The sequence below is a fragment of the Vombatus ursinus genome, unplaced genomic scaffold, assembly GCF_900497805.2.
Source record: "Vombatus ursinus unplaced genomic scaffold, bare-nosed wombat genome assembly UNPS02014177.1, whole genome shotgun sequence".
Taxonomy (NCBI): Eukaryota; Metazoa; Chordata; class Mammalia; order Diprotodontia; family Vombatidae; genus Vombatus; species Vombatus ursinus.
Window position 1 is genome coordinate 1115531 of NW_020953955.1, and position 10345 is coordinate 1125875.

Consider the following 10345-nt stretch of genomic DNA (forward strand, 5'->3'; position numbering starts at 1 on the left):
TTGGGTGTCCATGTACATATCCTCCAATATCCCCATTAACCTATATTTCAGATGATTACCATACAGTCAATGCCAAGTTGTCATGTATCACAATCAATGTTCCCATTTTATACTTTTCTGTAGACTAACGAGAGATATCCCTGAAAATGGCAAAATCTATTAGAAGAAAATTAGAGTTATTTAGTATGTTAGTATATTTTAGTTCAGACTGGTAACTTTATCTATGTCAGAAATTCTTTCCTTTCATGTAAATAGACATTTCAACTATAATTTTTTATCTTAGAGCTTTCAGGGGATACTGTGTAGTTAAGTGACTTGTTGAGTGATCTACAGTATATGTCCTAATGTGTGATATTCTTTAATGGTGATGAAGATGAAGATGATGATGATGATGATGATGATGATGATGATGATGATGATGATGATGATGATGATAGAGCAGGCTCCTTTCTATGGGCACATTTTTCTGTCTCCCTCCTCAGGAGGCAGACTTCATGGTGGTAAACTCCTATCTGGCCTGAGGTTGGCAGAAGGTTATGGCCAAATGCCAAACTTGATCAGTATGTGTTCAGGGAACCTGAGGTCCACACTCAACTCTATCACTTTCTAGCTCTATGACCTTAATGAAATCATTTCCCTTCTCTGGGTCTCAGCTTTCTCTCATGTGAGAAAAGGGGGTTGGAATACATAACCTCTAAGATGCATTCTAGCTTTAATCCATCATCCTATCATGCTATATTCCCTGAGTAGACAATTGTAACAGTGAGGGATATATAGGGAGTGTAGTTTGTCATGTTAAAAATGACTAAGTTTGTTTTTGAAACATTTATCTTTTAATCCACATTTGCTCTCCTGGGTGTAGTCTCAAAAAAACCCAGTGGTGATAAGGACTCAATCAATCAACCAGTCAGTTGACAAGCATTTATTGAGAACATACTATGAAACTGAAGAAATAATGCTTTGGAGTTGTGCTTTTTAAAGGCTTTATTTCTTAGCTGCCATGAGACTCCTACCCTTCTCCTTCACAGATTCTCAGAGGCTGCCTTTTTGCTTATGACTTTTTTCAGAGCATTTTTGACATCCTTGTTCCTTAAGGTATAAATAATGGGGTTGAGGAGGGGAGTGACAAAGGTGTAGACTAAGGCAAGATGCCAGTCCTCATCTGCAGGGGTGCTTGATGGGGGCCTAAAGTAGACCAGGCCACCACAGCCATATTGCAGCAGGACCACAGTGAGATGGGAAGAGCAGGTGGAGAAGGCTCTCTGGCGCCCCTCAGCTGAGGGGATACGCAAGATGGTGATGGTAATAAAGACATACGAAATGCAAATAAGCAGGAAGGGGACAGTTAGTACAATCGTGCTTATCACATAGAGCACAGCCCGTGGAACAAGAATGTCAGCACAGGCCAGGTTTAGTACAGGTGGTACATCACAGAAGAAATGATTGATCTCTAGAAAGCATCCACAGAAGGGCAGGGTAAAGATCAATGATGTGAGTGGCAGGGAAAGGAAGACAGCCAGACCCAGGGAACCAGCCACCATTTGGGTACACAACTGTGGGGTCATGATGAGAGTGTATTGCAGGGGATGGCAGATGGCCACATAACGGTCATATGCCATGACAGTCATTAGGAAACAGTCAGTGCTGCCAAGGGTGCCAAAAAAGAACATGTGGGTGGCACAACCAGCCAATGGGATGGGTTTCCTGGCCCTGAGGATGTTGGAGAGCATCAGTGGTACTGATGTAGTGGTATAACAGATCTCCACAAAGGACAGGCTGGATAGGAAGAAGTACATAGGTGTTTGTAGGGAGGTGTGGGTGTAAGTGGCCCAGATGATGGCAGTGGTACTGCAGATGATCATCATGTAAAGGAGAAGGAAGAAGGAGAAGAGGAGGGCCTGGATCTTGGGGGAAATGGTGAGCAACCAGAACACAAACTCAGTAGGACCAGACTGGTTAAAATAAAAAGTGTTGGGAGAAGACGTTTCATCTGCCAAAGAGAAGTATAAAGTTAAGCTGAATAACCAGATAAAATAGGAAACTCTGTGTTTTATTCCTAGAATGGTAGAATCATAGAAATATGGTGATTTGAAGGTCTTTAAAGATCATCTTTAGCAAGTCTCTTCATCTCTATATCTCTTTAATATCGATAGGATTGAACTAGAGAGTGGCTAAGATCTCCTCAAGAACTAACATTCTATAGGCTATGTTCTAGTTCCTTTTCCAATACTTATATCCTCTAGTTTTTGTTCTTAAGTCATTCATTGGCATTTATTAAGCATCTACTGTATGCCGGGTTCTGTGCTAAATGCTGGGGATACAGAAAAAGGCAAAAAGCAGTTCTGCTCTCAAAGAACTCACAGTCTGAAGTGGGGGACAACATGAACACAATTATATATTATATATATATATATATAATATCTACATCTATATCTATCTATCTATATATATTATATATATATGTATATGTTCAGGACAAGTTGGTGGTAGTGGTGGAAGGCACAAAATTAAGGAGGAGCAGAAAAGTCTTCATGCAGCAGATGAGATTTTAGTTGAGATTTGAACAAAACCTGGGTAGCTAGGATGAAGAGATGAGGAAGGAGGAAATTTCAGGCACGTGAGACAGCTAATGAAAATGTTCAGAATCAGGAAATGGAGTGTTGTATACAAGAAACAGCAAGGAGGCCAGTGTCATCAGAGACCAGGAAGGTGTAAGATAGGAAAGGTAGGAAGAAGGTAAACTATGAAAGGTTTGAAAATTCAAACAGCGGGTTTTCTATTCCATCCTAATGTAATAAGGATTCTTAGGAATTAATTGAATGAGGGTGGAAGGGTTAGGGTCAGACATGAATTTTAGAAAGATCAGCTAGATAGCTGAATGGAGGATCAAATGAAGTGGTAGGAAACTCAAGAAAAGGAGATTAAGCATCAGGCTTTTGCAATAGTCTAGGTGTGAGGTGATAAGGGTCTGAACCAAGGTGTGGCAGTACGTGAGAGGAGAAAAGGGAGAATGTATTAGAAGTGTTATAATGGTAGAATGATAGCATTTGATAACTGATTGGGCATGAGGGTTGTCTTGCAATTCTGATATTCTGTGTTTTAAATTTATGTATAGTCCTGGTATTCTTTATTCTGTGTTTGAAGGTACTTTCTAGTTCTTAATTCTATGTTCAATATTCTAGAGTCTCCTTTGATATTCTAGAATGACACATTTTAAGGTCTCAACTCTGACATTCTTTAAATATGACACTATTTAGCCCATCATTTCATAATCATCAATGATTTAGGCTAAACACCATAGGATCATATATTTAGAGGTGTTCAGGTACTTAGAAGCTATTGAGTCTAATGCTCTGATTTTAAAGGTGAAGAAACTATTGTTAAGAGAGGTTGTATGACTTACCTAGGCTTATACAGCTAGGTTACTGAAGCAAGACTTGAGCTCAGGTCTTGATTCCAACCCTAGCACACTATCTATTACTCCACTCATCTCTGACATAGTTGATGGGTCCTAATGAATTTGTTCAAACACATAACGGTAATTTACATGGGCTCACATAGCTGGTAAGCATCAGAGGCATTACTTATATCCAAGTCTTCTGGTCTTTAAACCTACCATGCTGCCCACTATTCCATGTTCTTTCTCTATTTAATAGTTTAAACATATCAGCTATTTTCTTCTACTCTGATCTCCTTTCTCGGAGCTTGTAACATCTTCCATCTAATAATGCTAGCTGCTATTTCTCTGTGAACAATCTTCTTTGCTTTATTTAGCTTTAGTGGAAAGAGCAGGTGAATGACCTGTGTTCCAGTTCTCACTCTATCCCTGGTGACCCTAGTCAAATTGTTTCCACTCTCAGCCTTGGCTTCTTTATTTGTAAGATGAGGATAATACTTGTAGCTTGCAGGCTATTATAGAGGCAGCTACGTGTTTCAGTACTTAGAATGCTCATCTTGAAAATTAGGTAGAACTGGGTTCCAATCCTTACTCATATGTTTAGTAGCTGGGTGATCTTGGGCAAGGCACTTGACTAACTTCTCTAAGTTGATTTCTTCGTATGCAAAATGTGGATAATAATAGCACTTACCTCTCTTATAACAATGTTGTTCTAAGGAGGAAATGAAATAACATATGTGAGAGCTTTGTGAAACTTAAAGAACTAGATAATTATGATTTATTATTGTTTTGAGGATAAAAGGAAATATTGAATATAAAGTTTTCTGTAACTTGCAAAAATTGTACAGATGTAAATTAGTATTCTTTGCCAAGAAAATGTTGCAGCAAGTTAGATGTGACTGAATTATTGAACTACAGCAATATTTGTAGTAGTTTTTCTCAGTAGCAATAGTTACTGATTATTTTAACCTATGAAACAAAATAATTTATCATGAAACAAATACTTTTAATCAAATTCAGAGGGTATCATCCCTAGCATCTTAGATTAAGGATCACTTGCATGCATCTAGTCCATTTCTCAGGTTTGCAAGTGATCTCTCTGAAACAACCCTGAGAGGTCATTAATGGGAGAATTATTATCTTGATATTTCATTTCAAACCATCAAAGGACTCATGACCTTATTTAATAGCACAGGCCAATCCATCTTTTCTTCATATGCTGTGTGACTTTTGTCCATGACCTCCCATGGATGCCTTATAGAGGATCCACACAAGGTGTTAAAAGTCTTCTTCCAGGTCTTTGAACAGTTCATGGGGCTCTGGAGGAATTTAGGTGATCTGTTTGTTACCCCTTGCTCTCATGGTGTGACCCACCTGCCTCCTTTCCCATCATACTTTCCTTGGATGGCACACCCTTCACATATTTTTCTGCACTCAAGTTACTGTTGTTTTTGTATTACACCCACCATGTGTCTCTAGTACCTCTTGAATTATCCACAACTTTAAGGTTTTCTAAATTGTGGGGTTTCATGATTCTAGACATGTAGAAATGTATTGGGAGAATACTGAGCTCAAAATCATGTGAAAAAGCTTGGGATTATTGAAAACATTGCTAAGTTTTCTAAATTCAAAGAAACTTGACTTGCTCTCTTTCTTTAATTCAATTTGGGGAACAGTCATTGTCCATATGTAATAACTGCTCAAGAAAGACAGACTCAGGGTTAATAATAGCCTGACAATTCAATTTTGTGGGATGCCCAGTGCAGAGTCTAAATTTAGGAGGAATTCCCTGTAGATGGTGAGATCTTAGGGATGTCCCTATGAGTGGCTGACATCATGATAATTTTTTTATGACTCAGAATACTCTTTGGGTCTTTCTATGAATTTCATGGCTATTCAAAATGTTTCACTTGTTATCCAGATTATTATTATATTTTACAGAAGATGAATTCAATATTCAGATAAGTAATTACACTGCCCAAGGTTACCTAGCTAATAAGTATTGGAACTCACATTTAAACCCAAGTCTCCTATCTCTATGGCAAGTACTATTTACACTACAACAAGCTTTCACTCCTAAGACTTTTAGGAGAGAACTCAAGTGGACAAAAATCTTTTCCAGGCATCACTCAAAGAGTTTACCAAAAACCAAAATGCTACTTTTCCTTAAAATTTATCACCTCCTTTGGCAGTGAGACATTATGTTCTAGAGACTAAGATTAAATTAGCTCTTACCTGACAGAAACTCTTCTGCAGGACAGATACAATTTAGGACTAATGGAAATAGAAGGTCACATGACTACAGAAGAACTTTGAGTCTTCACAACTGATGTGCAAACCTCACACCTGAGGGAAGAGGAAGAGGAGGAGGGAAGAAAAAAGATAAGAAAGGAGAACAGTTATTAAAAATGAAATAAAATTACCATTAATTAATTGTCACTTTGCCCAATAAGTATAATCTTTCCATGACCATCATCAAACTGAATATATTATAGAAGCTCAGAGTAGGAAGGGAAGGTGGGATCTATCTAGGCCCACCCTTCTTGGAACAAAATCCCATCTACAACATTCTCCAAAAGGGGTCCTCTAGCCTTTGCTTAAAGCCCTTCAATGGTAGAGAACCTATGACTTTCTGAATCAGCTGCTTCTACTCTGGCACAACTCTAATAAATGAGAAGAGTTTTGCTTACGTGGTGAAGAATTCAGTCTTTCTCCAATTTCCACTCATTGCTCCTTTTCTGCTCTCAAACCAAACAAATCTAATGCTTTTTCCCCCCAAAGAATAGTCCTTTAAATACTTGAACAGAGCTATCATATTTTTCCTAAGTCCTTTAAAAATATGTTAAAAGCACTTGTCTCACATTATCAACTTGACTTTTAGTAGGCATTATGCTACTTATCATCTCTGTGACATGAACAAGCCATTTCCCATCCCTGAGATTTAGTTATCTCCTCAGGAAGATGAGGTTTCATTAGATCTAACCTAATATGTCTTCTAGCTCTAATACTTGTGATCTTGTCTATTCTCATTGCCCCTTCCCCTCTATAGAATCTGCAAATGATAGATGGGAATGTACTTCTACTGGGAAGGAGACATTTTTTTTTGAGGCTCCACCTACAGAAATACATGGACCCAACTCCCCAAAACTGAGTTGTGAACCTAAACCCATGAGAAACTGAGCCTCTGACAACACATTACACTCAAGTATAAGGTTGTTGGCTAGATGCAAAGAATGGCAAGGACATACTTACGTGAGGCAAGAGGGAAAACTTCAAGTACTTGAAGGTCTGTCACATGAAGGTTGGATTTGATTCATTGCAGTTTATCCCAGAAACAGAACTCAGATCTTTGGGCTGAAATTGGAGAAAGACAGATTTGAGTTTGGTGACCTCATTCAGTTGTGTCTGACTCTTGTGACCCTGTGAACCATAGCACACAAATATTGTCAATGAGGTTTTCTTGGCAAAAATACTGGAGTGGTTTGCCGGTTCCTTCTTCAATGGAGTAAGGCAAACAGAGGTTAAGGACTTGCTTAGGGTCACACAGTAAGTATCTGAGGCCAGATTTGAAGGCGGGTCACAACAGGACTCAGTAACATATTGTTTGATAAAATGGAAAATGTAGATTACTTAGGGAAAAATTCCTTATTTTATAAAACACTGCTGACTTCCTGCTGACTCCAGGCCCTGAGCTCTATCTACTGAGCCACCTAGCCATATTTGGTGAATTGTGTCTAATGGTAACTATCTATAGAGTGTGTGTGGAGGTAGGGAATAAAAAAAAAGAAAAAAAAGAAAAATTTACATCATAACTTTGTTGCATATTATTTGGAAGGAATATCCAGTTGGTCATGGTAGATTTTCAGTTTCACATGCAATCATCTTTTTTTATTATATTATGTTATGGAAATACTTGTTTTATTCTGTGAATAGAAAATAAAATAATATTCAAAATTAAATTATATATATGTATGCTTTATTTAGTATTTTTTTCCACAGTTACATGTGAAAATATTTTTTAACATGCCTGAGTTTCAAATTCTCTCCCTTCCTCCCTCCCAAACCCCTCCTCATTGAGAAGGCAAGCAATTCAATATAGGTTATACTTGTGTAGTCATGCAAAACATTTCCATAATGGACATGTTGTGAAAGAAAACATAGACAAAAAACCCTCTAGAAAAATAATGAAAGCTAAAAAAAGTATGCTTCAATCTGTATTCAGACACTGTCAGTTCTTTTTCTGAGGATGGATAGCATTTTTCATCGTAACTCCAGAGTTGTCTTGAATCATTATATTGTTGAAAATAGCAAGGTCATTCACAGCTGATCATCTTACAATGTTGATAAATAAATATATAATATATATACACACAAATGTACATATATACATACATATATTAAAAGAAGGCATGGGTGGCTAATAATCTGGACTGAAGGAGGTAGTAATTACATTAACAAATCTTGGACCCATTGAAGTAAGGGAGCACAAGCATTCCTCTCATGATTATTTTACATTTGGTGATTCATTGTTAACGAATTTTTGGTTGTTTCATAGATGGAGGCTCTTTCGTTTCAACTAAACTTTTCAGCTAAACATACTTAATGAATAAACAATATTGGAAATGCAAAAAACAAAAGGAGTTTGGAAAAACTTCCTAGAAATGAGTCATTCCAAAGTCAAATAAGAGATTTGGTGACCATTTTTGAGAAATGTTTTAAGATTTCTGCTCAAATATGTGTTGATTAAGAGCTCTACATCGCTTTCTACCTATATGTCTCTGTGTTCCTATGAAGAAATGATATTCTCAAAGGAAAAAAAAAAGAAGTAATGATATGTTTATTCCCAGTTTGAAGTAGCAAATTATCAAAATCATGGAACTATGAAAAGCCCTTCAACATCATTGGGTTCTACTACATTTATTTACTTCATAGACAAGGAAAGTGAGGTCCAGATATGTGTAGTCATTATCTTGAAGCCACAGAGATAGTTTTTTTTTTGCATTGATAATTCAAACTTAGGTCACCTTATATCCAATTCTATTATTAACTAGCAGTATGAACTGAAATAAGGTGTTTCCCTCCTTTTCCTTGCCTCTAAAATAAAGGACATGAACTAGATAATTACTTCAGGCAAAAGGGTAAAATAGGATTTCTTTCATAAACTATGTGAGAAATGAAAGGCAGGCATTTATTTCCACTAATCAGAAACAATTATATTGTTCAGGAAGGGGGGAAACACTCCATAAGAATTCCCTCCTTCTTTGGGAGGCAACTATTTCTTTGTGGAATGAGTATAGAGTCAGGAAGCCAGGGTTGTAATTCCAATTCTGTTACTAATGATCTGTATGAACTTAGAAAAAGCGTTTCTCTTTTCTGACTCTCAGTTTCCTTGCCTATAATATAGAAGGAATATACTAGATAATCTCCAATACTTCTTTTGAAATTCTGTTATTTCACCACTCATATTCCTTCTGCTCTGCCTATTAATAAGCAATATAAACAGAACAGATGATCTCTGGTACATTGGTGATGCTTGATAAATATTTTAATTGAGCTGTATAGAAACTTAGGTGTGATGGATATGCCCAGGCTATAGGAGAGAAGTGACTTCCATACAATGAACATTGTATAGATAATTGGATTCTATCCCCTCCCTACCAGTGGCTGTGTTTTTATCATCACTTAAACCCTTTAGTAATTAATAACAGGATGGCCAGCGTGAGAGCTTCACTGGTGTTACCCAAATGTGAGAAGTTTAATTGTGTCTAATTCTTTGTGACCCCAGTGACCATATTGTCTATGGGGTTTTCTTGGCAAAGATACTAGGGTGGTTTGCCATTTTTTTCTCAAGTGGATTAAGGCAAGAGACTTAGTCTCTTACTTAAGTGACTTGCCCAGGTCACATAGCTAATAAGTGTCTGAGGCCAGATTTGAATTTGGTTCTTCCCGATTCCAGGCCCAGAACTCTACACACTGAGCCACCTACCTGCCTGCTACTGTGAGAAGCCATAGAAGCTTTTTTGTGTCTTGGACCTATTGGGAAGTCATTCTGGTGAACTAAACAAATTCCTTCTCCAAATAATATTTTCAGATATTCCTTTTCCTAATAATATTTCCCCATAAAAGGAAATATATTGGATTGTAAAGAAAAAAATTATATTGTCATAGTTATCAAAATATATTTTAAAAGTTTATAAACACCAAGTTAAGAACCCCTGACATAGTGGATCATCTCCAGCATTATTGGGAGCTCATCTACAAAGGGTTTATGGGAAGACATGGAAAAGAATGACTCAGGATCAAAAGGTATTGATGAGTTTATCATTTACATCGGCACAGGTAAGATCATTCATCCATGAGATCAATATTTCATTAAAAGAACCTTTTAGAAGAAGGACTCTGAAACCTGATTTAAGGACCTCCTAAAGGAGTTGGATTTTCTGCAAATTAAGAGTATGGGAGTGTCCTAACCTTAGTCCTGAGGGAAATATTTTTATGGATTTTTAACTTGTATGTACCTTCTCTCAAGGCAAGCAGACTCGGTGGCATTTGCTGATAACATGGACTGTAAGGATGTAGGTGATTGATTACAGCAGAAAGTGGTAAAGATCGACATATACATTGCCTAATGTCTCTCTAATATCTCATGCATGAAATTAGTGTAAATTTTTCTCAAGGTTGGGTCAACCTGAGAGTTCAAAAACAATTGATCCATAAGGATCTGTTGCATTTGTTATATCATGATCAGCATGGTATATTTTCCCATGGGAGATAAAGGGAACAGGAAGATCTGAACTTTGCTCTTCTGGACTCAGAATCAAGCAAAATCTAAGCTAGCATACCTGCCATATCTAAATCTATGATCCCATGATCCTATGATCTCTGTAACATTGGGGAATTCATTTCCTCTTTCTGAGAATCAGTTTACTCTTTGGCAAAATTAGAGGC

The 10345-nt window shown here is 37.2% G+C and overlaps 1 protein-coding gene across 1 annotated transcript; it reads right to left on the reverse strand.

Annotated features, from left to right (window-relative positions):
- Positions 1 to 1022: 1022 nt before the first annotated feature.
- On the reverse strand, positions 1023 to 2383 carry LOC114041713 (olfactory receptor 10Q1-like). The gene is made up of 2 exons (XM_027860296.1): positions 2362 to 2383; positions 1023 to 1990 (listed from the first exon to the last, which is right to left on the reverse strand). The coding sequence occupies exons 1-2, from the start codon at positions 2381 to 2383 to the stop codon at positions 1023 to 1025; spliced, it is 990 nt and encodes a 329-aa protein (XP_027716097.1).
- Positions 2384 to 10345: the final 7962 nt, after the last annotated feature.

Excerpts from the sequence above, each read along its gene's own strand:
- LOC114041713 (XM_027860296.1), bottom strand. The coding sequence starts at position 2,383 with ATGTTGTCCCCCACTTCAGACT. Across the intron at positions 1,991-2,361 it reads GTTGTCCCCCACTTCAGACT|ATGAAACGTCTTCTCCCAAC; the intron begins GTGAGTTCTTTG and ends TCTCTTTGGCAG.